Source organism: Acinonyx jubatus, chromosome D4, assembly GCF_027475565.1.
Source record: "Acinonyx jubatus isolate Ajub_Pintada_27869175 chromosome D4, VMU_Ajub_asm_v1.0, whole genome shotgun sequence".
Lineage (NCBI taxonomy): Eukaryota > Metazoa > Chordata > Mammalia > Carnivora > Felidae > Acinonyx > Acinonyx jubatus.
This window is the reverse complement of record NC_069391.1, coordinates 334,520-360,200: the sequence shown is the minus strand read 5'-3', so window position 1 is coordinate 360,200 and position 25,681 is coordinate 334,520. Positions and strand designations below refer to the sequence as shown.

The window sequence follows — 25,681 nt, the reverse complement described above, 5'->3', positions numbered from 1 at the left end:
CTTATTTGTTTTGAGAGAGAGAGAGAAGGTGCAAGTGAGCGAGGGGCGGCGAAGGGGGTGGGAAAGAGAGAATCCCATGAGGGGCAAAGAGAAAGAGAGAGGAGAGAGAGAGAAGCAGAGCTTTCCTGGAGCAAGACTTGAACTCACGAACTGTGAGATCATGACCCGAGCCGAAGTCAGATGTTTAACTGACTGAGCCACCCAGGCACCCCTTAGAGACTTTATTAAAGGGAGGTCAGGAAAGCTGCTACTGTGGGCCACAAGCGGGAACATAGAACATTCTGCAATAATTTGAATTGTTGTCAAAATAGCATGTATGGAGAAGAGACAGTCCCTACAGGAAGAGCCTGATGTTCCTTTCATGTGCAGGTACAGTAAGGCCGTACAGTAAGCGGTGCGCGAGCATGCATGTGGAGCTCCAGGGTAGAAGGGATGTTGTGGCTAATGGCACACTACATAGGTGACTTGTTGGTAGTGTGACCTATTCTGTTAGAGTTTGGACTTCAGAAAAACAGTTTTTCATGTAAATCAGAGTTGTGTAGTGCTTGGTGGCATTACCATAGCTGCTGGTAGGAGAGTTAGCTGGCTTGGAAAACAGCGGAGGTTCGTGTGCCTTTGTGCTTCTGTCACTTAGGGTGTTAGGAATCAACTCGGTAGCTCCTTAATTGGTCTACAAACAATAACATTCAGTGATGTGAGCCTTGAGGTTGGCTGGCAGGAAGGGCTTCTGATCACTTCAGTGCTTCATGTCTTCTCTGACTCGGCTCTGTTGGCAGCTCCTTAGGTGTGTAGACCCCGCCTGCTAAGACCTGTTCTGTGTCTGGGACAGACAGGGCCATGCAGCCAGGCCTCACATTGCTGGTTTCTTGGTAAAGTGGGGTTGGGCCAGGGGAAAGGTTCCTTTCTCTTACAGTTGAGATTGAACCCTAGATTTACCACAAACAGACATGAGAAGGATAGGGAGTTGTTTTCCAACATGTTTTTAGTGTTTGAGTCTTAAGAAGGAAAAAAACACCCCCTCTGTTTAAGAGCCCCGCTGAGACATTTAGCACATCATTTGTGTAAGGGAAAGTGTAGCTTTAATTTCTAGCTCTGTCCCTTCTTTTCTTTTTTTTCTTTTCTTTTCTTTTCTTTTCTTTTCTTTTCTTTTCTTTTCTTTTCTTTTCTTTTCTTTTCCTTTTCTTTTCTTTTCTCCTTTCTTTTACGGCATTCTTGGAGAAATTTATGGGGAACTACATGCAAAGGAGTGTATTAAGTGAAGGTGTTCACTTCAAGGCTGTTTATGATGCTGAGATGTCATAGATGCCCTGCGTGTCTCTTAGTTGGGTCCTGTGTGTGGGGAGAGCTCAGTGCATGCTAGGGATCTGCTGCTGCAGCCTGTGCTGTGACGGCATGAATTCATTTGCTCCCAGTAGTTACGGGAAAAATTTACTACCCGTTTACGTAGTCTGTATTAGTTGTACCTTCATGAGTGTGTTTGCACAGAAAAATATTTGGAAAGTTATATGCAAATGTTACAGTATATGCTTTGTAGTTTTCACCTAACTCCCCCAATTCATTTCCTTTACTTAAATTAAAAATGTAAAATCGTGCAATAATGTAGGAATTTTCCTTTTGAAGATCAAATCCTGTTCAGGCAGGATCTGCCCTATGTGTCCCTGTGTGTCCCTTTCTTACTCGACAGTGTCCCCACAGCTTCTACGATGATTTGATACACATCCCTTCAGATTTCTCTCTTAGGGAGTTTTATGCAGATGTATTCGAGCCCGCCAAAACCGTGTAGTCAGTCTTTGTAGGTGTTGTGTTTTTTCTGCCTATAGAACTGCTTTTCTTCTTCTTTTGAAATACTTTCAAACTTAATGTAAGGAAAGTTGCAAGTATGATAAAAGAGATTTTTTTTCATGAGCCATTTGAGATTAGGTTGCCCGCCAGATGCCCTACCACTCCGACAGCCGTAATCCAGCTATCCACATCAGACTGATATATCTCTTTTAAACAGTGTAGTTTATGACGTCCTGCTTTCAACACTGGTATGGTAATCTCATTTTTAAATACATAAGTGTTATATGTTATATTCTGATTTTGTATTGTATACACATTACATCTCTCCTTGTAAAGGAGTCCTTTCTAAGACTTGCATTGACTTTGTTAAAGAATCCCTGATTGTATAGGTAGAGTTATCCTGGCACACCCCTCAATCTTTTTCCGCCTCTTTCTTTTTCATTGTGGTAAAATATGCTTAAACATAACTCTTATCATTTCAGCCATTTTTTAAAGTTTATTTATTTTTGAGGGAGAGAGAGCATGCGTGAGCAGTGGAGGGGCAGAGAGAGGGGGAGAGAGAGAATTCCAGTTCGGGGCTCAGACTCACTAACCTTGACATCAGGACCTGAGCCGAAATCAAGAGCAGAAGCTTAACCGGCTGAGTTACCCAGGTGCCCCTCAGCCATTTTTAAGCCTACTTTTGGTGGCACAAGTATGTTTACGGTGTTGTGTGACCATCATCATTGCCTGTTTGTAAAACATTCTTGCCACCCCAAGCAGAAACTCTGTACCTATTAAGCAGTAACTCTCCTTTCCTTTTTTTGTCTCTATGAATTTGCCTAAAGTAGGTGTTTCATGTAAGTAGACTGATTTGTCATTTTGTGCCTGGCACATCTCTCTCTGCGTAATGTTCTCAAGGTTCATCTGCGCGATGGCCTGTGGCAGAGCCTCATTTCTTTTTCTGGCTGAGTAATCTTCCCTCGTATGCATAGACCACATTTTGTTTATTCATCTGCTGATGAACATGTGGGTTTTTTCCATCTTGTGACTGTTGTGAATAGTGCTGCTCTGAATGTTTGTGTACAAGCATCTGTTTGAGTGTCTCTTTTCAGTCTTTGGAGTGTACACCCAGGAGTAAATCGCTGAGTCATGTGGGAATTCTTTCTTTAACTTTCTGAGGAACCACCAAACCGTTTTCCACAGTAGCCACGTCATTTTGCATTTCCGCCAGCAACGCGTGAGGGTTTCAGCTCCTCCACATCCTTGCCAGCACTTGTTTTTGTTTTGGCTCATCTTTTTTGACCATGGCTGTCCCAGTCAATGTGAAGTAGGTGCCATCTCCCAGCCTCGTCCCCTCCAGTCGGAGATCATGGCTCTGTGCCTCCTTGGCTCTGGTCATTTTGTTCCCTTACTCCTTCAATACAGGAGCTTTTAAAATGGTTCTTGTTTCCTGAAATAGAAATGAAGCACAGTTTACTAAAAATCCATGGGAAGTTGCTGATTCTGTTGAAGTGCAAAGTAGGCAGAGCTGATGAGAAAGTTGACTGGACTGTGGAAGAGTTTGGAAAAGGGATAAAATGGGAATTATAGGAAACAATAGGCCGATACTGGTCAAGGTGTCAAAATATTGTCAGGGGAAGGTCTCCTTTATTGGCATTCATAAAGTATATTTATATGTACCTTTGAGTATTTCCTTTATTATTTACTTATTTATTTCTAATTTTTTATTTCAGAGAGCGTGTGTACTAGCAGGGTAGAGGGGCAGAGAGAGAGAATCTTAATCAGGCTCCACACTGTCCACATGGATCGTGACCTGAGCTGAAATCTAGAGTCAGATGGTTTTTTTCTAATCAATCTTTTTTACTTTAGAAGGGAGTTCTTACAATAGTAAAAAGTAAGAAAACATTAAAAAAACTTTTTTCTTAATGTTTTATTTATTTTTGAGAGAGCGCGAGTGGGGGAGAGGCAGAGAGAGCCGGGGACAGAGGATCTGAAGCAGGCTCCAGGCTCTGCACTGTGACAGCAGCGAGTCCAATGTAGAGTGCGAACCCACGAACCGCAAGATCACGCGTGACCTGAGCCAGAAAGTTGAATGCTCAACCAACTGAGCCACCCAGGCGCCCCAGAAGACATTTTTTTATATGCATGTTTTGTGTCTGGGGGAGAGTCATGAGCTTGTACACTGACTTGATTGTGCCCCTGCTGTGTGTGTATTGGCAGTGAGTGATGCTCTTGGACTCCAGTTAAGTGAGGTCTATGAGTACTTGGGGAGGGACTGGCCTCAAAGCTGGTGACGAGGGAGTGGACATGTGTGGGCTGGACCATGGCCTCTTTCAAAAGAGGGTGTGGTATTGAAGACTCGTGGGGAGTCTTAAGAGAAGTGTGACATTAGAGAGCCGGGGGAGAGTGTGGCAGCCCCTCCCTGAGATGGTCCGAGTAGTGGGGCCAGACCCACCCTTTTGGGAACTGGTCCTTCATCGCTTTTGAGCATGGCAGTAATGGGATCTTTGGAAAAGGAAAACAGCTGCTGCTCTTGTAGGGCATGGATGGAGAGAAGAGAGCAGTGAGTGTGGTGACTGATCACTGGGGCAGATAGGGTGCACAGAATCTGCTGGGGCTGGGGCCAGCTTGAGACACGCTTGCGTTTGAACAGTTGACTTTGGGGAATGAGTGACAAGTTTATGTCTGGCACATGGCAGATGCTAGAAATATCTTTATGATGTATGTACTAAGTACATCGAGCAGTAAAAGTGGCCGGAATTTATTGTGTGTTGCCCACCGTTTTGAACATTCTGCAGCTTCCTGAGCCCTCCGAGCTGGGTTTTGGGTAGTTGTACCCATTTGGTCAAGAGGAAAGTAAGGCAGCAAGGTACCATGCCGGGTCAGCAGAGAGCTGAGCTTGAATCGTGTGAGGGTGTCAGGCCTGCTGTGGACTGTATGTTGAGCGCTGCAGGACACTCAGATGTCATCTGTAGTTTAGAACTAGTTTTTCTTTAGGATTTCATGAAGAATTTAAGTTTCCATCATGTGCAAAGTAGACGACTTACAATTCCATGATCATGGTCAAGATTTTGCCACATGGTTCCTATCTTGTTCGTTCCTTCTCTTCCTTTTCCTTTTGTTTTTGTTGCTGTGGTATTTTGGAGCACACCATAGAGGCCGCGAAACTTCCACTTCTCAACTCAGAGGACGTACCTTTTAAAAACACAGAAGGCATCCTTACATAACCACAGTGTTGTTTTCACACCTAACAAAATTTGAAGTAATTGCTTGATGACATCTATTTTAAAATCACCCTCCGATCATGTCAGAATGTCATTTTATGGTTGGTTGGTTTAAATTAGGATCCTAACAGAATCCACACTTTGCATTTGGTTGTTATATTTGATATCTGCAACCATTGCCCCTGCTAATATCTTTCATCTTTTGCGATGAGGAAGCTATGTCAGTGGTCTTGCAGAATGTCCCACATTGTGGATTTCTGTTACTGAGTTTGTTAGGATGACTGTATTTTTGAGCCACATTGCCCATTTTGTTTTTTATATTGATAACCTAAGGGTATAACAAATGACATCATGTTGAGTGATTTCCCTTCGTGATGGTTTTATATTAGGAAAAACTTGGTTGAAACTGAGGAACTAAGAGCTAGATCTTTGGAGTGGAACTGAGTTACTCTGGCCTCGTAAGGTTACTCTCACTGTTGAGTCACCGTGGTACATGCGCATGTAGCTGGTGGACAGGCCTGTGTTAGGCGCACAGCTGATTGCTGCATCCTGGTGGCCCCGTTGTCTCCACTCTGTGCCTTTCTGCCAGTGAGACATCCTCATTTCTTTTTTTTTTTTTTAATTTTTTTTGTGTGTGTCTTTATTTTGAGAGAGAGAGAGAGAGTGTGTGAGCCGGGGGAGGGTCAGAGAGAGGGGGAGACACAGAATCTGAAGCAGGCTCCAGGCTCTGAGCTGTCAGCACAGAGCCCGACGCGGGGCTTGAACCCACAGACCGCGAGATCATGACCTGAGCCGAAGTCTGACACTTAACCAACTGAGCCACCCAGGCGCCTCAAAGACATCCTCATTTCTAATGGAGTCCATTTTCATTTTAATTTAGTCTGAGTTAAAGTAGGAGAGATGGAGTAGATGTTTTCCAGTGTCAAAGATTGTGAGTCTTCCTGGTGTCATGTTGAGTTGTGTGCTCCATGAGCATCTAATGGCACTAGGTGTACCCAGACCCACCACTGGTTTTCTGCTTAGCCAGGTAGAGAACCCCCTGCACTGCTGTGTAGGGTGGGACCCATCAGTGTGAGAACCAGGCAGAAGGTCCCCATGGGAAGCAAGTGTCATCTTTGCAGGTCTGGAAACTTGATTTTGTCAGTAAACCAAATTGTGATGATCATACTATCCAAATTCACAAGAGACTGACGTATAAAAGAAGAAATCAGCATATTTATGGTGGTAAATATGTGTAGATATCTTCACCGTGTGGAAAGTCAGACTGAAAGTAAACATTGTGTGACCCCCATTCCCTGGTTTATGCCCTCAGAACAGACACCTGCTATAGCCCAGCACTTAGCCGGTTAGATCTTGGGAGATTGTTCTGGGTGTGTGGCTGGCTTTTGTTTTTGTTTTCCTCCACAGACCAGAAAGGGTTCAGATAGCATGCTTTAATTCATGGAAGCTTAGGGGGCTGTGGAGCCACGGTTCAGAGTGGGAGAGGCCGTGCTTTCCCCACAGGTGTCCACGCACCTGTTTCATTTCTCAGCTTGCTGTTTCTTCTCTGGAAATCACGTTCTGTGGGGGTCTGACCTCTGTTGTGGGTCCCAGGCCCAGGGCTGTGTTTGCTGTGGCCTGGAAGGGACACAAAGGACAAGGGCACTGTTTGAGTTGTCTGTTAATGCTTAGGACACTACCCTGAAACATAGTGCCTAAAGACAACAGTGATCACTTGTTATCCTTCATGGGGCTGGCAGTTCAGACAGGGCAGTGTGTGTGTGGGGGGGTGATGGCTTTTTTCTGGTCCATGAGCCTGGGGCCTCAGCTGGAAGCCTCAGGCACTGGGGATGGCTTGCACTTCTGGTGGTGTGTACTTTTTGTGTGGGCTGCTGGTTGGAACGCCCACAGGTGGCCACAGCTCTGGGGTCCTCAGGGCATTTGTGACCTGGCCTCACGCACCATGGAGCTCACTTTAGCCACAGTCTCAGGTCTAGGCTGTCACAAAAGGCCATCTTATTAAAGGCGAAGGAGCACAGCCCACCTCTCATGGAGGAATGTCAGCATCACCTTGTTAGAGAGGTGTGTAGGGTCGTGTGCACATTGGTCTGGCCATCTTTGGAAAACTACAATAGCCAAGCCTAGCCTGGGTCAAGGGAGCAGCAAGCACGTAGCGCCTTTGGTTTTTTCCTTTGCAGAGAAGCCAATTAAGGGTTAAATAGCAGATGGAAAGGGAGTCTGTTCTGATATTTCACAGTCCCTTAAATGTAATTTCTGGGGCTACTTTGGATAGTAATTGTATTTTCCAAAATTAGGAACTAACTCCTTTTGCTGCCAAAGGGAAAAAACAAAAAGACAAAAGAGGGAAAAGGAAATCTATCAGATATTGAAAGGATTCATTCTTTTTCTCCCCACCCCTTTTGATAATTAGCTAGTGAAATTGGTATGTGGAAAATAGTTGAAAATTAGGGGGTGAGCAGATAGCATTCTACATCTCACAAGTTTCCTGGACAGAAGACGCATCCCATCTTTGGGAATCCATTTGGTGTTGACAGTGACTGCATCGCTGGCCCTGATGCAGTTCTCGAGGAGAGGACGCGGTCTCTGGGTCCAGATCTTGGGCAGAGTCCTAAAGGAGAGAGGAACAAATGGCAGGTCAGAATTAGCATTTCTCCTAAGGTGGCTAGAGCCATGACATCTCCACCCTTGGGGAGAGAAGGTCCTCTTTGCCCTGTGTGTCGGATGCTGCAGATTGCCTCCAGCGGCCGAGTCAGGAAAGCCTGTGAGCCGTGAGCAGTGTGCTCTTTGTTGGAGGAGAGGGGCTTTTCTTTCCATTGGCCTCCTAGCTGTGAAATGTGAAAGCACGATCACCCATGGAACCACAGAGTCCAGCAAGCATGCACTTACGTGTTTAGAGAGGATTTTCCCTTCCCTTTTCTTAGTATTTCACCATTGTTGGGTATCTTTACAGCTCCAGTAGATAATATGTGAAATCTGGCACACCCCGCAAAACATGAGGGTAAGGGTGCTTTGAGGCTGCATTGAGGAGATGGCAGTTTCGTGGGAGGACATGGACTCCCTCCCTCCTCCCCCTGTAGTGTGGGCACATCTTTACCAGGCTCCTCTGTGGGCTGCCATGTTGGTCACCTCTCAAATTCTTTTTGGAATGGCTTTGACTCTTTTCAAACTTAAGGGGTGTGTGTGTGTGTGTGTGTGTGTGTGTGTGTGTGTGTGTGTGTAGTAGTTAAAGAGTAACCTTCTCAACATCTGTGCTTAAAATAGGAGTTCCGAATAACGTGGATACATGGGTCCAGGGTGGCTTGAGCCCTGAGAAGGGAGGGAGCTTATCTGTGAGATGGCTGTGGCCTTGGAAATGCTGGTGCTGCCAGGGCAGGGGGAGCAGCTTTCAGGCCCAAGATCAGACCAGAGCACTGGCTCCATGCACACACAGCAGGGTCTGAGATCTGTGTGGCAGGTTGGTTCGACGTTGGCTTCCGTATTTGTATGGCTGAGTCATGGAACCGACTGTCAGGAAATGTTTGTCCACATGTGCTGCTCCCTGTAGGTTTGGTCTGGCCTGGCCTGTGTGTGCTAGCCGTGGGGCTGGTCTGTTGTCCGGTGGACCCCCACTCCACTTCAGAGGTTAGAGTATTTGGAAGCAGTTTTAAGTTTCTGATGACTTTAAGGGTTTCACCCTTGCTGTCATAAATAAGGATACTTTTTGTGGTTAGCTCCTTATTGTTGAGTTTTCCCATTGGATCATTGGGGGAGTTGGAATGAATGTGGGGGAAGATCTTCTTTCCACAGGAGTCCGCATGGCTGCATCTTTGTGGAGAAAGCCACGTTACAATTGGGCTTCACTAATTTAGGTCACCTGAGAGAACAGAGCTCTCTGGAAAAGTGAGCCAAAGGGCCCTGAGATAGATGATTCTCTTTTTTTCCCTCTTAAGTTTTCCTTTCAGACTACTCTGCGCTCCCAGCCCCCGTTTGTTGTGGTTCCGCCTGAGTAGAGGCCGGCCAAGCTTCCACCATCCGGGGTTGGCTGCACCGCTGGCAGTGTGGAGACTCGGCGGGGTTGGTCCAGAACTATCATTACCGTGGTTCCTGGCTGTCCTCGTGATGTGGACACCATTGGTCTGATCTGTTGAGAGGTAACTGGCTACCGATGAGGTGGGCTGAGCCTGGGCTGGCGCTGGGGGTCCTTGGCCGGCCCTTCCTGGGTTCACAGGCTGCCATGGAGCAGTGGAGGCTTTCCTTCTCATGAGCCAAAGGCCCGTCCGGATTCAGAGCTGACACAGTGTCATGGTTCTTTCTGCCGATATCTTTATAGTTTAAATGGATAAAACTATTTAAATACTTACAGATTATCCAAAATTTGGTCCAGCCCTTATTTGTCTTTGAATTTTATTTATTTTTATTTTTTATTATTATTTTTTTCAACGTTTATTTATTTTTGGGACAGAGAGAGACAGAGCATGAATGGGGGAGGGGCAAAGAGAGAGGGAGACACAGAATCGGAAACAGGCTCCAGGCTCTGAGCCATCAGCCCAGAGCCCGACGCAGGTCTCGAACTCACGGACCGCGAGATCGTGACCTGGCTGAAGTCGGACGCTTAACCGACTGCGCCACCCAGGCGCCCCTGTCTTTGAATTTTAGGAACTTTCAAAGGGGTGATGTCAGAGTTTCTGTGATCTTTCTCCAACAGCCATTGTTTATTTTACAAAAAGAAAACAAATCAGCAGTGTGGTAGAAACCCGACGGGGCAGGTACCTGGGAGGTTGAGCCTTTCCAAACCCTGGGAAACTGGGTTTGTTACCTCACCTACAGGGTATGCTGCCTGGCCTTGGGCACGTTCCTAACCTTGTGCCCGAGGCTCTTGACCCGTGGGGGCAGGCACTTTGCCTTGCAGATGAGGAGGCTCACTGTAAATAAAACAGGAGCTGACAGTAAATAAAACACAAGTGATGGGTCGTACTCTTGCATGGAAAAGTAACGAAGGTTCTACACAAAATCTTAACCGTCTTAATTTATACTGTATGCATAGCAGAAACTGTCTTCTTAAAAACTATCTGAAATCAAATGTAGTAAAGTTGAAGTTAACTGTATTATGATGAATTATGTTTGATGCAGCCATTTCACGTCCATTGACAATGGAGAAATACCTTCTGTGGATGAAAAGCAGTGCTGACTGAGGGGCAGAGTGGGGAGACCCCGGTCTGCCCTGAGAGGAAAATGCATTTAATTTAAAGTGTCACGAGGGGGTTGCCTTTATTTTATTTACATATTGTGTTATTTAAGTTGTAAGTGATTATTATATGCTTACTTTATGGTTATATCACATAAAGTGACGGTACTGTACAGACTCGTAAGAGATTTTTTTCTTTTCTTTCCTTTTTTTCTAATGTTTATTTTTGAGGGAGAGAGGGAGAGAGCATGAGCAGGGGAGGGAGGTGTCAGGGGGAGAGGGAGACAAAAGATCCGAAGCAGGCTCTGTGCTATTAGCTCAGAGCCTGACACGGGCCTTGAACTCAGGAACTACAAGATTGTGGCCTGAGCCAAAGTCAGATGCTGAACTGACTGAGCCACCCAGGCACCCCAAGATTTTTTCTTTTGATCATGAAGAAAAACCTAGCTGAAACTTAGATTATGTCCACACATATTCTGATGTGGTGTAAAAATGGCAGCACTATCTTCTTTCTGTCTTGTACTACATTTAAAAATGAAAAGAAGGGGCGCCTGGGTGGCTTACTCCAGTTAAGTGTCCACCTCCTGATTTTGGCTCAGGTCATGATCTCGTGGTTCATAAGATAGAGCCCTGAGTCGGGCTCTGCACTGAGCATGGAGCCTGCTTAGGATTCCCTCCCTCCCTCCCTCCCTCCCTCTCTCTCTCTCTCTCTCTCTCTCTCTCTCTCTGCCCCTCGCCTGCTTGTGCTTTCTCTCTCTCAAAATAAATAAATAAACAAACAAACAAACATTAAAAAAATACAGTAGATACTACTGTTGTGGTCTTTACATCTGGGCATCTTCCTCCTGTGCCCTCTTTTCTTGTTAACTTTAAATTTTTTTTTAATGGTTTTATTTATTTTTGAGAGAGAGAGAGAGAGACAGAGCACAAGTGGGGGAGGGGTAGAGAGAGACACAGAACCCAAAGCAGGCTGCAGGCTCGGAATTGTCAGCACAGAGCCTGATGTGGGGCTTGAACTCGTGAACCATGAGATCAGAACCTGCGCCAAAGTGGGACACTTAACTGACTGAGCCACCCAGATACCTCTCTTGTTACCTTTAAAAACAAACAACTGAGTGTTTTTCTTCAGAAATACTCTGTAGTATTGTGTAGTTAGAATTGGTTGGTTGCCTGACTGTGCTGAGGTTGCTTCTGGTTTTTGTGGAGTAGAGGCATCTTGGCTGCATAAAATGTGCCGTGCAGGGTTAAAGGTAGGTGTGAGTGGGTGGTGAGGTCACAGCCGTTCCCCTGTGCAGATCATACTGGGACCATCCTGTGTCTGTAAGGCTGGCAGAGTCGGCACAGGGGAGGCAGGCCAGAGATGGGCGTAGGGTGGGGGCCTTGCGGCTCTGGGCATCTGATAGAGTGCTGGAGTGGGATTAAATTAGGGTATCTGAAGGCCCTGGAGTAAGATTTTATAATGCCTTTGGGTTTTTTCCTCTGTGTTTTATTTTCTTCTGTGTTCTTTTGTCTTATGGAGAAATTGTTTCATTAATAATTCTTTTTCTGGGGCACCTGGGTGGCTCAGTCTTTAAGCATCTGGTTTTGGCTCAGGTCGTGATCTCACGGCTTGTGAGTTTGAGTGCCACGTTGGGTGAACTGGGTGAACACGAGCCCCACTTTGGGTGAGCCCCCCTCTCTCCCCCACCCCTTCTCTCTGCCCCTCGCTCACTTGTGCCGTCTCTCTCTCTAAAAAAAAAAAAAATTATTTTTCTTCTTAGGAATATGATTTCACAGGGCAGAGAATATTGCCTTTTAAAAATGTCAACACTGGGGTGCCTGGGTGGCTCAGTCGGTTAAGCATCTGATTCTCGGTTTTGGCTCAGGTCATGATCTCACAGTTTCGTGAGTTTGAGCCCCATGTTGGGCTCTGCTGTGGCAGTGCAGAGCCTGCTTCGGTTTCTCTCTCTTTCCCTCTCTCTGTCTGCCCCTCCCCTGCTCACGCTGTCTCTCTCAAAATAAATAAACTTAAAAAAATTAAAAAAAAATTAAAATGTCAACATTGCAGGGTGCCTGGATGGTTCAGTTGGTTAAGTGTCCGACTTCAGCTCAGGTCATGATCTCCCAGTTGGTAGGTTCAAGCCCTTCATCAGGCTCTGTGCTGACAGCTCAAAACCCAGAGCCTGCTTGGATTCTGTGTCTCCCTCTCTCTCTGCCCCTCCCCGGCTTGCACTCTGCCTCTCTTTCTCAAAAATAAATAAACATTAAAAAAAATAAAAAACAATTTTTTTTAATGTCAACATTGCCACTTCAGAATTATTGAAACTTCGCGCCCTTTTGTCTTTTGCTGACTTTTATAGACTCCGTTCATGGTTGCCAAATTCAGCAAATAAAAAACAGGATGCCCAGTTACATTTGAAGTTCAGGTAAATGTGCTTACACTAAACAAATTGATTTGTCATATCCCTGAACTCTAAATGTAATGGACACCTGTAGCTGGAAGTGCACTTCACCTTGTAACTCCAGCACGGGTCAGGTTCTGCGTCACCCCCGGGACACATTTTTCTCCTAGATTTTTGTTTATATTGTAATCTGCCAACTTGTATTTAAGGGCAAAAACTTCACAGACTGGACAATTTTCCTTCTTTTTTTTCTCCATCCACAGCAGTGCTTCAGTGTATCAGATGGACATTCAAAGGGCAGAATGTCATTTTCTAGAAGTTCAGCTCTAACTCTAGTACATAAAGTGCATGCAGAGTGGACTCCATTATTCTGGTGTGCCTTTCCCAAAACGTTTGCTCCATTGCTGTGGTTTATAGTCCGTTCTGATCGCATACTGGACAGACTTTGTGCGGTGCTTCCCCCTCCCGCAGGGGCGCTTCAGCCTGTGGGCCGTTACGGTGCTGCTCTAACTCAGAATTTGTCGTAGGCCGTGAAGTTGGATGGGAGTCTGGGTCAGTGGGTGAGGGAGCTGTTAGTGCTGCGGTTTTGGGCCTGCTTCTTAGCTCCTGTTTCACTGCAGGTCCCCAGGCAGCCTTGTTGAGGCAGGCGAAGGGTGAGGAAGAGAAGAACGTGCAGGGTGGGAGTCCGCCCTCTGGGCCGCAGCCGCTGCCTCCTCCCCCCCCCCTCCTCCCCCCTTCTTCTCCTCCCCTCCTTCTCCCCCTCCTATTCCTCCTCCCCCTCCTCCTCCTTCCCCCCTCCTCCTTCCCCCCTCCTCCTTCCCCCCTCCTCCTTCCCCCTCCTCTTCCCCTCTTCCTCCTCCTCCTCCTCCTCCTCCTCCTCCCCCTCCTCCTCCTCCTCCTCCTCCTCCTCCTCCTCCACACTCCCCTTTCCTTCCTCCTCTGCCCTGTGCCATCGTCAGTGGTCACTCAGAGTCATGAGCAGGGAGGATGCTTGGATTCTAAAAGTAAGAGCTGCAGACAAAGCAGAGATGTTGGGGTCTTGTTTCGGGCTCTGAGGCTTCTCTGGGGCCTGGAGTGATGGTTAGTGCTCATCAGAAGAGTTCCTGAATGCATCCGAATAGATGCAGAGCAGAATAGTGGATACTTCTGGTATTGTTTGAAAGTGTGTTATGTAATATTCTTAAAACAGAGTTTTTTGGGGGAAGAAGTCATGAATCTTAATTTCATGGCTGGGACACGTGGCTGACAGTGGGGACAGGACACAGGTGGTTTGTAGGTATATTCGTGAGTGATCCGGGGAGGCCTGTCCTGCCATGCCTGGCCCTGGGCGTGCCGGGGGGTTTGGAGGCATTTTCAGCAGGTCTGTGATGTGGGGGGGCTTGGTGTCCTTGATGTATGGCTTGGCCTCAAGGCCAGTGAACAACCCTAAAAGCTGTTTAGGACCCCAGAGGGCTCTTGTTTATGTGAGTTCTATCTACTGGTATTGACCAAAACATAAATGAAAACTGAAGCTTTACAAAAACCTTATTTACTTAAAAATAACAAAAGTAAACCTGTAACGTGTTGTTTACATGTTAAAGTGAATAATTTCTGTGAAAAATAACTATTTTCTAAAACAAAACCACAGAAGTGTGGCATTGCTTTACAGGTTGGTGTATCTCTTTCTTGTCTGGCTTCTGACTGCAGGGATGTGCTGTTTGGTTGCAGTATGTGAGGAAGATCCAGCCTCGTGTAGACACGTGAGCCTTTTAGATAATTCCAGATGTGTTGCTGGCTATAGTGTGCCAGAACCTGATGGGGCAAAGCAGAATGTCGATGGCCTTCTTTCCCTGTGAGGTTTAAACCCATGGTTGGCCTCGCATCTCAGTGCACCTTCCTGTCATGTGTGGTTTTAAAGATTAGGTACTGCTTGGGGCGCCGGGTGGCTCAGTCGGTTAAGCATCTGACTTCGGCTCAGGTCATGACCTCACAGCTCAGTGAGTTTGAGCCCTGGGTCGGGCTCTGTGCTGCTGACAGCTCAGAGCCGGGAGCCTGCTTCGGATTCTGTGTCTCGCTCGCTCTCTGTCCCTCCCCCGCTCGCATTCTGTCTCTCTCAAAAATAAATAAGCATTAAAAAAAATTAAAATAAATAAAGATTAGGTACTGCTCATTTGGGAAACACTGGCTCACTAAATTATGGGGATCTTCCAAATGTTGGCACATTTTGTCATCCAAGATCAGAAAATTGTATTCTCTTATTAACATCTCTTCTGTCATCAAAAGTCTTTAAGTGTCCAGCAGCTGTGAAGCTCATGGGGCAGATAGATACACATTTACCCAAATTCTAGTTTCCAGTCAGAAGCTAGAATTTTAACGTTGGCAACACATACTGTTGGTTTTTCTTTGAGGTCGTGGGCTCACTGTGTTTATTTTGAGAACATGTTTGGCCTGCATCCACACGTGCGTAGCCATGGATCTTGCCAGTTCTTCCAAATGCAGACACCCAGTGAGTGACACTCAGCCCAGTGCCTGCCCCGGGCCTCTCCTGAGCGGCCAGCAGACTGGATTGCTGCTTGCTTACCTCTTGTCTGCTGCCTTCATGAGAAGGCCCGTGGGGAGACTGCTCATTGCACCGCCTCAACAAGGGCATGCTCAGGTGAGGTTGGCTTTTCCGCCCTGAGTGCATAGCGTTGAAGAATTCAGTCACTTAGGAGTTTAATTTGGTCAGAAAAAGACAGATATTATTTGTGTTCACTCATATGTGGAATTTGAGAAACTTAACAGAAGACTGTAGGGGAAGGGAAGGAAAAATAAGTTACAAACAGAGGGAGGCAAACCATAGGAGACTCTTAAATCCAGAAAACAAACTCAGGGGTGATGAGGGTGGGGCAGGGAAAATGGGAGACGGGCATTAAAGGGGGCACTTGTTTGGATGAGCACCGTATGTTGTATGTGAGGGATGAACCACGGGAATCTACTCCTAAAGCCAAGAGTACACTGTATACACTATATGTTAGCTAACTTGACAATAAATTGTTAATAAATCAGTCAATAAATAAAAATTAAAAAAATAAAAAGTTTAATTTGGTGCTGCCATTTTGGCTCCTAAGGTACCCAAGTAAGCACAGTGAAACAGGCAGGTAGACTCCTAGTATTACAATGAAGCTAGCTAGCTTTGACCTCTTGGACCCCTGGAAGGGTCTTGGGACCCCAGAGAACTTCTATTTGAGAGTGGGTTGTGGGGATAGGCTAGAGGTGGGTGGTTGGGATGTAGCTGTGATGGGCTGGGAGTGGGGGCAAGGCCTGAGCATCTGGGCCTGACCCTGGATGGGCTGTAGGAGGTCAGGGGGCTGGGATTAGATGGGGTTAGGTGGCCCCCTGCCTACTTTCTGAGATGCCTGGCCAAGACCGGACCCTGGGAGGGACATCAGGTGCTGCTGGTAAGCTTAGAGGGGGGCAGGAGAGGGTTTTCCTGGGTCCACATACAGAGGTCAAGGGCTCTGTTAGGGAGTCCAGGAGCCCTTCCTTGGGCTCTGCCCGGGCTTCTTATTTCCCCAGACTCTCTAAACCCAGATTCTTTGTAAACTCTCCTACTTTTTTTTTTTTTTTGAGAGAGAGATTGAGAGAGAAAGACAGCTCGAGAGTGGGGGAGGGACCGAGGGAGAGAGAGTGGATCTCAAGCAGGCTCCACACCCAGTGCACAACCCAACTTGGAGCTCGATCCCGCAACCATGAGATCATGACCTGAGCTGAAATCAAGAGTCGGACGCTCAACCGACTGAGCCACCCAGGCACCTCACACTCTCCTACTTTTAAATGTTGATAGTTGATTAAAGATGGAGACATGTGCCAGTCAGCCCTGTGAAGCTGTCTCACTGGTGGCTCCTCGGTGATGTCAGGTCTGTGTCCGCCCAGCAACCGGGGGGTGTTGTGCCAGCCCCAGTGTAGCCACAAAAGACTTAGCCCACAGAGAGACTTCTACTCAGCTGGTAGGAAATCTCGGGGCCAGAGATATGAGGGTGGACAACAGTGTGATGCAGCACCTCATGCTCTAGGAGTCTGAGAGCCTGGAACTTTCCTTGCCCTCACCTGGAATTGGTTCTCTCTCTTCCAGGAGCCTCAGTCCTCTCGGTGGGAAGTGGTAGAGAGGAACCAAGATTCTGTGCATGGTGTGCTTGTTGCTGCCGAGGTGTCCTTGCTTCGGGGCAGTGCAGTGCAGTGTCCAGAGTGTCAGCTGTGCGTGCAACTGTCAGCTGCTTTCCTCCCCGTCGCCCCGCGCTCTAGAGCCAGCATCCTTATCCTCCTCCTGTGAGACTCCGGCCGTTCTCACAGCCCCCACCCCGAATCGGACTGCAGGCAGGCTTGAAGTTCTGTTTGGTTCTTCTGTTGCCAGTACAGGAGTTTGTCACTGGTTTGGGCTCCGTGTTCCATCCTCACCCCTCTCCTGGTTTGGTGTTGATTTTGTGGATTGCTGGCTCTTGTGAGGAGGTGATGACAGCCATGTTCCCTCTTGTTAGCATACATAGGTTCGGTCCACAGAGAGCATCTGAATTTGGGAGATTTTTGTTCTTCCTGCTTCAGTCGTGGGCTGAGCTCATCATCGGGCTCAGTCCCTGGGCTTTTGGACTTTCAGATGTTCACACTGGCCGTGCCCTGCTCTGCCCTCACCCGTCAGGGGTTAGAGTGGCTACCACTCAGCCTCCTTTATTCATGTGGCAGACGCTGGCTGTGGGTCTCTAGGCTGTTCCAGAGAATCTACACAGGTGTATAGCTGTGTGGAAAGCAGACATGGAAGTGGGCCCAGCGGCCTTTCTTACTCAGTCCTCTTAGAAAGGCCCCAGTAGTTCTGTGGCCACATGCTCATTGGCTCCTTCTGCACGCCGGGCATTGCCGACACTTCGGGGATATGTCAGAGAACAGGACAGGCCCCTCCTGTGGAGCCAGAGTTTGCATGCTGGTGGGGCAGACAGGCTGGGTGGTATGTTTGATGGTGGTGAGTGCCAGGGGGCCAGCGAGGCAGGGTCCAGGAGAGGCCTTCTGATAAGGGGGAGATTGGCCTATTGAGAGGCTGCGGGGTCCGGGGACAGGAAGCTGGGGTCAGAGTGTGGAAGGAGGATCAGAGGCTGGGCCCTGAGACTTTGCTGCCCATGATGAACACCTGGGAAGACCCTGGGCTTTGAGGAGGGACACATCCAGCTTTGATCCCTCCCTGCAAGGACATATTCCCCACCTTCTGGGAGAAAGTCTCTGAGTTCCTGGATTTTAACTTGGTGCCTGGCACCGAATTCTGGCTTCCTGTGGCAGGAGTGTTTAAGAGGGATTACAGAAGGGGGTCCACTACTTAGACTCTGAAAACCACCAGTGGGGCCACGTGTGGTGCTCCAGGGGAAGGTGGGAGGGCAGTAGGGGGAGCTGAGCCATGCTCACGCCCCCTCTCATCCTGTCCACCTGGGGAGATGAAATCAGCTCTGTTTAGGAACTGCTGGGGGGAACATTCTGGAAACACTGAAGAAGAAGGGACATCACAGGGCGGGAGGCTGCTGTGCACACTTGAGGTGGGTTGGTGGTCCAGGGCAACAGGGTGGGGCGCTGCCACTGCTCTTAGGAGCCATGCTTGGCATTCAGGGAAATCAGGGACCTCAAGGTTCTGTAGGAATGTTCTGAGAATGTTTTGTGGTGTCTAATGGAGAATGTGTTACGGAAGTTAGACACGTGTTTTGGGGGTTTTGCCCTTAGCTTCTGAAAGTTGTAAGTAGGGGGCCTGGAGGGGGCCTGCGTCTGCCCCTTCTGCTTCTCCATGGACTCGTGGCGGCAGCGGCTGCTGCACCTGCAGGGACCCCATCAGGAGTGTTTTGTGTGTGCTTCTCCAGCCAGACTCTAACCCTCCCTAAGGCAAGAATTTTTAAAAAACAATTCCAAGAGACGTTGTGTAATTCGTGCCTCCGCATAGTAGAGCAAATATTTAATGATTGACGTTTTTATTGAATTTTCTTGATTTATCCATTTCTGTAGTTTTTTGTAGGTTTTTGTTCATTTGAAATACTTAGTTGAATTGTTATCAGCAGCAGAATGCACTTTGATACAATTTATAGCATTCCAGTAACAGTCAAAACTTTTGAGATTTCTAATTATGTAAGTGATGCGTGAACACATTCTTATTATTAAGAAACTGTCTCCTAAAGTGCAGATAAAGTAGAAGTTTCCTTGGGCTGCTTTCGGAGTGTCATTCTCCCTCCTGGAGGTGACTGGTATCTGCTGGTTTGAATATGTCCTAACTGTGCAGTCACCTGACAGTGAGTTTCTGTCAGGATCCAGATACCACGTCCATCTAGAGAAGTCGTGTTGGCGCATTGCTTAGTCTGCCTGTGGGTGAATCCGGGCTGATGGCTGTTTCTTCTTTAGCAGGCAGTTCCGGCGAAGGGGGAGACGAAGCAGGATTGCTGCATGAAAACAGAGCTGCTGAGGGAAGGTAAGGGTGCAGTTTGCTGCTTCGGGAGAAGTGGCCAGAAGACCCATCACTCTGGTGTCTCCTCACCTGTCCCCGGCTCCCAACTTCTTTGCTTTTACCTGGGTTACTGCGTGGCTTCCCATGTCCCATCCCCAGGTGGACACAAATGCACACACCTAGATCTGCTAGAGAAGGGAGCCTTTACCCAAGAGTGAAAAGCAAACACCTGGTAGATGCTTATCTTCAAGTGCACCCAGGAAGTCGAAAGTGAGAAGGGTCGTGGTGAGGTTTATGGCAGCTTCATTTCTAGCGCTCAAAGCGGAAGTGCCCAGGTGCGCATCACCTGGTCATGGCCTGTGGCGTGCACACGGCGGGCGGTGCTCAGCACCTCAGAAGAAGGGGCAGCTTTGTTCTCAAGGCAGCACAGACGATACTCAGTGTGTTTTGCTAAGTGAAGGAAGCCGAACCCACAGGCCATGTACTCTGTGACTCCATTTGTGTGACATTCTGGACAAGGTCAAACTAGAGGCTTGGAACACAGCAGAGTTGCCAGGAGGTGCAGGGAGGCTGAAGAAGGGGCGTTTGCAGAGCAGAAGCCCTGTGAGGAGCCATGGTGGGAGGCACTCTGCTCTGTTGGTTAGGGCTATGGAATGGACTCTGACAGGTGAGTCCTGCTGTGTCACACATGAGCCACGTGAGGGCTGCTGAGAAGTTCACTTTGGAGAGCCGCGTCCTGGCTGGACACTATGAGGCTGATGGCTCGGGAGCGATGCAGACACGGGATTTCGTTTGGCTGTCTGTCAGGGGAGATGGGCGAGCCGCCCTGGACTGCCTGCCACACGGGCACTGGGGCTGAGCAACGTGTCACGGCATCATCCCAGCAGCCTCGGAAGGTTAGTGCAGGAGGAACCTGCCCACGATCGTCACTGTCCCTCCTCACTGAAGCTGGTGGCTGCCGCGGGCGCTCCTGGTGTTCTGGCCGCATGCCAGCCGGTGCTGTGTGGTTCTGTCTCTCCTCTGAGGAGGGGGAGCTGAGGCGGGGCGCACTGCTGGGCCAAGGTCACCCAGGCCGCCAGACTGGCAGCTTATCCCCTCCCCCGAGAACGTAGAGACGATGGTGTGCGGAGGCGCCGGCAGTGGCTAGTGAGACTGCTGTCGTGTGCACGGCAGGAGAGATGAGTGGAGAGCAGGGGCCCGTCTTACCGGGCCCCGCAGGTTGGCCCGCAGCGGCCCATCACTGACCTGCGTGTCTCGGTGGGTGTGCCTCTGAGTGCCCCCGATGCAGCCTTGCAGGCCATCCCGGCGGTGGTGGGATGGCCTGCCGAGTACCACCTTGCCGCCGACGCTGGTGGCTGCCCTTCCGTGCCCTTCCTGAGCTGCAGCGTGGCCACCCAGCATGCATTGCTGCAGCCCCTGTCTGCTTCTCAGGCAGTCCAGGAGCTGCTGTGACACCTTTTCACATCCACATAGTCGCCTCACGTGAGCACTGTGCACACAGCCAAGGGCCACCGTGGGTGAGCGTGGAATGCGGGTGCTCCGGCGGCCAGGCCACAAGGCAGGCTGTCTTTCTCTGCATGACGTGCTGCACTGACACACCTTTGTAACAGAGCTGCTTCCGATTCCAGTAGAGTTCTAGGGGCTCCTGGGAGCAAGGTGGGTTGGGAAGCTGAGCAGTGTCTGCTTTGCTTCCTCTGACCATTTCCAAGCCTCACTTCCTCCCCAGTGGGAACCCTGCTCTCTGGGGGGCCCCCCAGTTCAGATCTGACCCAGTCAGGCACCTGCATGGTCGAATGAGGGTTGTGGTCCTGCCCTGCATCCTGCCCTCACTTTGGGCCTTGGGGGACCTCATCCAGGTGGGATCTCTTAAGACCTGCCTGAGGGTTTCTTCATGGTACTGTGCTCCCCTCCACTCCTTGAAGTGTCCTCTTTCATGGGCACCCACGGTCTCCAACTCTTCTTTTTCCCTCCCTGGCTCCCCTCCGGGGACCTTTTCTGATAGAAGTTGTGGATAAATAATGCTAGGTGCCATTTTCCTCTCTCACACACTGTCCCTGAGCCAAGGTCTTGACTTCCTTTTGAGGAATTGTTAGACTGATTTCCACAGCAGGGATACATTTTACACTCACACCAGCAGTGTGGGAGGGGTCCAGTTCCTCTACTTCCTGTCAGCTCTTGTTACTGGCTGTGATTTTGATTATAGCCATCTGAGTGGGCGGGTACAAACTGGTGTCTGATTGTGGTTTTGATATGTATTTTCCAGATGATTAGTGATGCTGAGCATCTTTTCATGTGCTTATTCACCCTTTGTATGTTTTCAGAGGAGTATCAATTTATATCCTTTGCCCGCTTTTTAAATTGGTTATTGATTTTTATTGTTGAATTGTCAGAGTTCCTTATATATCATAGATACTAGTTTCTTAGCAGATATAGTTTGCAAATATTTTCTCCCATTCTGTGGCTTGTCTTTTCAGTTTTTTGATGGTGTCTCTTTGAAGCACAGAAGTTTTTCATTTTGATGAAATCCAGTTTATCTGTTTTTTCTTGGGCTCCTTTTGCATTTGGTGTAACATTTAAGAAACCATTGCTTGATAGAAGGTCACAAAGATTTATGCCTGTGTTTTCTTCTTAGAGCTTTATAATTTTATCTCTTATAGCTAGGTCTTTGATCCATTTTGAGTTAATTTTTGTACATGGAGTGACATAGGGGTGCGGCTTCATTCCTTTGTGAGTGGATACCCACTTGTCCCAGTACCATCTGTTGAAAGGACTGTTCTTTCCCTGTTGAATTGTCCTTGCACTCTTGTTGAAAGTCAGTTGTCCGTGTGGACGGATGGCTGTGGTGCCGGTGCCTCTTACTGTCCTTAAATGCTGTTCAGTGCTGGAATAGCTGTTGGAATGCCTGTACCGTCTGCTTCCACCATTGCTGTCATGTCTGGGTGTTTGTGGTTTTGGTTTTAAAGATTTTATTTTTAAGTAATCTCTACACCCAATGTGGGGCTTAAACCCACAAGTCCAAGGGTCCAGAGTCACAGACTCCACTGACTGAGGCAGCCAGGCGCCGCTGTCTGGGTGTTTCATTGCCTGACTTTTCTCTCCATTGTGGATTCTCTTTTTCTTCACAGGTCTTGTGATTTTGGTTAGATGTTTTGAATAATATTGTTGTGGCTTGAACACGATGTTATGTTTGGTTGTCTCCCCTACCTCCCTGTTCCCTAATAGATTGTTGGGCTTTTCCAGGGCACTTGATTGATTAATTCACAGACAAATTTGGCCTCTTACTGGTTTGTTTGTAAGCATTTTTAGCACTGAAATAGAGTAACCTTCAGTTAATAGTTGGTTTGTTGCTGTTGTGTGAGAAACGTTTCTCAGGTAGCAGGTGTAGCTCAGTCCTACTAGTAAGGTGTTAGCTGTTTGGGATCTCTGCTGAATGCCCATCACTGAGAATCCTTTTCTTCACCGGGTCAGAGCTCGGCTCCTTGACTCACATGTAAGACTCGATATTGAGTCTTCTGTTTCATGGACAAGCCATTTTATATCTCCATTTATTTTACTTTTCTTAAAGTTTTCTTAGCCACACGTTACTGTTTTCGGTGTACAGGTGTCGCCATGATTCTTCTGTATTTGCTTATGCTGTTGTAAATGGTGTGTCTAAAATTTTACTTTCCGGTTTTCCATTGCACTTTATCTTTTTGTGACTGAACTTTGAGGTAATTGAGGTCCACATGCATTTATAAGAACTAACACAGAGAGAGCCCATGTATGCTTTTCCCAGTTTCCCCCAGTAGTGACATCTTGCATAACTGTAATGACAGCACAACCAGGATATTGACGTCGATAAAATCTGCGTATTGGGTTCCTCGGGTTCCCTGGCTTTACTCGCATACGTGGGCATTTATCCCCAGTCCGTCATCACAGTGTAGGTTTGTGTGCCCTCCCACTGCCAGATGCAGAGCACTTCATGGTGCAGGGGCTCCTCCCCCATGGCCCCCTGCATTTACGCCCTGGCTGCGAGTCTGGGCCCTAGTGCCATGGTTTTGTCCTTTCACAAGTGTTCTGTCGATGGGGTCGTACTGAGTGCTGCCTTCTGGCATTGACTTTTTTCGCTCGGCATCATTTCCTGGGGGATTTGTCCAGGTTACTTCACATGTCAGCAGTTTGTTCCTTTCTTTTCTGAAGTAGGAGTCTGTGGTGTGGATGGACTACATCTGTCTAACCTTTCACTCTCTGAAGGACATCTGGGCTGTTTCCAGTTCTCATCGGCTGCAGTAAAGCCACTGAGAACACGTGTGTTCATCTTGGTTTGGGCGCAGCTTTCCATTTTTCTGGGGTAAATGTCCATGACCACATTTGCTGTCACGTGCTAAGTGCGTGTTTAGTCCTGGAAGAAGCTGCCAAAACTTTCCAGAACCACTGCAGCAATAGTGCGGTGCGCGGCGGTGATGTCCTGTCCTTGTCTGTGTTGGTAATTATTCCCATCCGTGGCTGTCAAGCGCCATCTCCTTGTTTGGAGTTGCTGCTGTTTAGTTTTGAGAAATTTTACTCTTGATGAAGTCTAGTTTATTGCTTTTCCTTTTAGGGATTGTGCTTTGGTGTCAAGGATAAGATGTCTTGCCTACCCCTAGATCCTGAAGATTGTTTCAGTTTTTTTTTTTTCTTAAAAGTTTCATAGTTTTACACTTACATTTCTTTTCCATTTTGAATTAATTTTTATATAAGGTATACCGTTTAGATTAGGTTTCATTTCTATAATCAGTCTCTCTAAACTCTGCCTTTGGTTCTGGCAGCTTACTTGTTGGTTACTTTGGATTTTCTACATGGGATCATGTCAGTTAGGAATGAACGTTGCTGCTTCTTTCTGACCCCAACACCCTTTGTTACTTTTTCTTGCTTGGTGGCTCTGGCCAGAACCTTCAGAAAGATGGGTACTGGTAGCAATGGCAGATAGCTACAGTTCCGACCTCTGAGAGGAACACTGCCCTTCCCTTCTTTACCGGACTCTCAGGACAAGCCAACACCATGCCTGTGGGCTTTCCCACACCAGGCAGGTCTCCAGCTCTCTGACACCAGCTGGGTGTCCCACAAGCAACTCAGTTCCAATACTGTCTCCCTGGACTCAGGGCTGATCCCACAGGTCAGGGGCTCAGTCCCACAAAGCTGCCGCCGCTTCAGATGCCAGTCCTAAGCAGAGGGTCCCCAGGGCACACGCAACTTTGACTGATGGGCTGTGAATTGGAGATTCCCACGACGCTCTCCTCGAGTTTGGTAATTTGCTGGAACACTTACAGAACTCAGGAACAGCCCAGTGGGAGTGATGCATAGGACAGGGTACTGGGGAAGGGCTGCAGAGCTTCGGTACCCTCTCTGGGTGTACCATCCTCCCCATGTGGGTGTGTTCACCCACCTGGAAGCTGTCTGAACCCTGTGGTTCGGGGATTTCTGTGGCAGTGTCATCATGTAAGCATGATGCATTATTAACTCAGTCTGCAGCCCCTCTCCCCTCTCTGGAGGATGGAGTCCAAGCTTCTTACTGTGACTTTGTGTTTCTGGTGACCAGCCCCATCCAAGAGCGCATCCAGAGTCCTTTCCTGAGCTGTGTCAGGAGCCAGGGGCAGAGACCAGATACCTATATCTTGTTACATCATTCTGTGTAATCGCATTTATCTTTTCTTGTTACTGTTACAACTTATGCTTTTGATGAATAACAAAGCTTTTCCCTGTTTCTAGGTCACAGATCTGTTCTCTACGTTTTCCCTTGTCAGCTTTGAGGTTTTCGGACCTCCTAGGACAAGTGTTTCTCAAACTCAGATTTGTGGATGAGCCACTGGAGGTCTCGGTGAGGCCCAGATGTGTGGAGCCCACCTTCAGAAATTCAGAACCAGCTGGTCTAAGCTGTGACCTGGGAAATCTACCTTCTCTCCAGCTCGCCTCCTTGGGCTGCTGTCCACGACCCTGCTGTGACCAGCAGGCACCCCAGCTCCTCTTGTGGTGGGGTAGTGGAGAGGCCTGTGGTACCCTTCTCCAGGGGAGGGAACCCGTCTCCCTGTGCCTTTGCTGTTCTTTTTCATAATTTACTTTGGTGTTGGGGAAAATTGTTCTTTCCTCTATATTGTAGCATAAGGTGGTGGAGAGGCACCTGGGCGGCTCAGTCGGTTGAGTGTCCGACTGTTGATCTCACAGTTTGTGGGTGTGAGCCCCACGCCCGGCTGCATGCTGTCAGCACGGTGCCTGGTTGGGATTCTCTCTCTCCCTATCTCTCTCAAAAATAAGGAAAGAAACTTTAAATGAAAACCCTTAATTTATAGTTGTGTAATCATTTAGGAAGTATTTACCGTGCTCATACTGTGTCCCAGGCCCTGTTTCTGTCTCCGGGCATGTCGTGGATAGACAGGACACAACTCTCCTTGCAGACCTGACACTCTAGGGCAGAGGGACAGACAGTATCGTAATGATGGGGTCTCCCGTGAGCGTTATTGGAGTAAAGGGACTGGGATGGGTACCGAAGCTCTTTGTGCATCCATGGTGTAGTCATGGGCTTTCTGCTTTGGTCTGCCATGAGGTTACATATCTTTGTAGATCTTCTGATATTAAAGGGCATTTATATATAACTGGTCCCAGACAAGGTCTGTCAGAACTGTCCGGGGAGACCGAGCTCTTACAGAGAATAGGCTTGTAGTCCAGGGGTTTGTAATGGGCTTTCTGACTGATATACTGAAAATAGGAC

The 25,681-nt window shown here is 48.0% G+C and overlaps 1 protein-coding gene and 1 long non-coding RNA gene across 11 annotated transcripts in view; one reads left to right on the top strand and one right to left on the bottom strand.

Annotated features, from left to right (window-relative positions):
- EHMT1 (euchromatic histone lysine methyltransferase 1) overlaps positions 1 to 25,681 on the top strand; it is a 152,234-nt gene that overhangs the window by 48,006 nt on the left and 78,547 nt on the right. For 5 of the 7 annotated variants that reach the window (XM_053204280.1, XM_027050950.1, XM_027050948.1 and 2 more), the window contains one exon: positions 18,915 to 18,981. The exons of 1 other annotated variant lie outside the window; for it this stretch is intronic. In XM_053204280.1, coding sequence (XP_053060255.1) covers positions 18,915 to 18,981 — 67 coding nt within the window. Of the gene's footprint in view, positions 1 to 18,914; positions 18,982 to 25,681 lie in introns of those variants that run through there. One more of the 7 variants, XM_053204281.1, reaches the window with a different exon arrangement.
- On the bottom strand, positions 2,258 to 8,136 carry LOC128312025 (uncharacterized). 4 transcript variants are annotated; one of them, XR_008290785.1, is made up of 5 exons: positions 7,875 to 8,093; positions 7,467 to 7,596; positions 6,504 to 6,605; positions 4,812 to 5,011; positions 2,258 to 3,214 (listed from the first exon to the last, which is right to left on the bottom strand). It is a non-coding gene; the product is annotated as an uncharacterized LOC128312025 (long non-coding RNA). The 4 variants fall into 4 exon arrangements; XR_008290784.1 differs by having other exon boundaries at positions 4,812 to 4,959; positions 7,875 to 8,088; XR_008290783.1 differs by having other exon boundaries at positions 4,812 to 6,605; positions 7,875 to 8,136.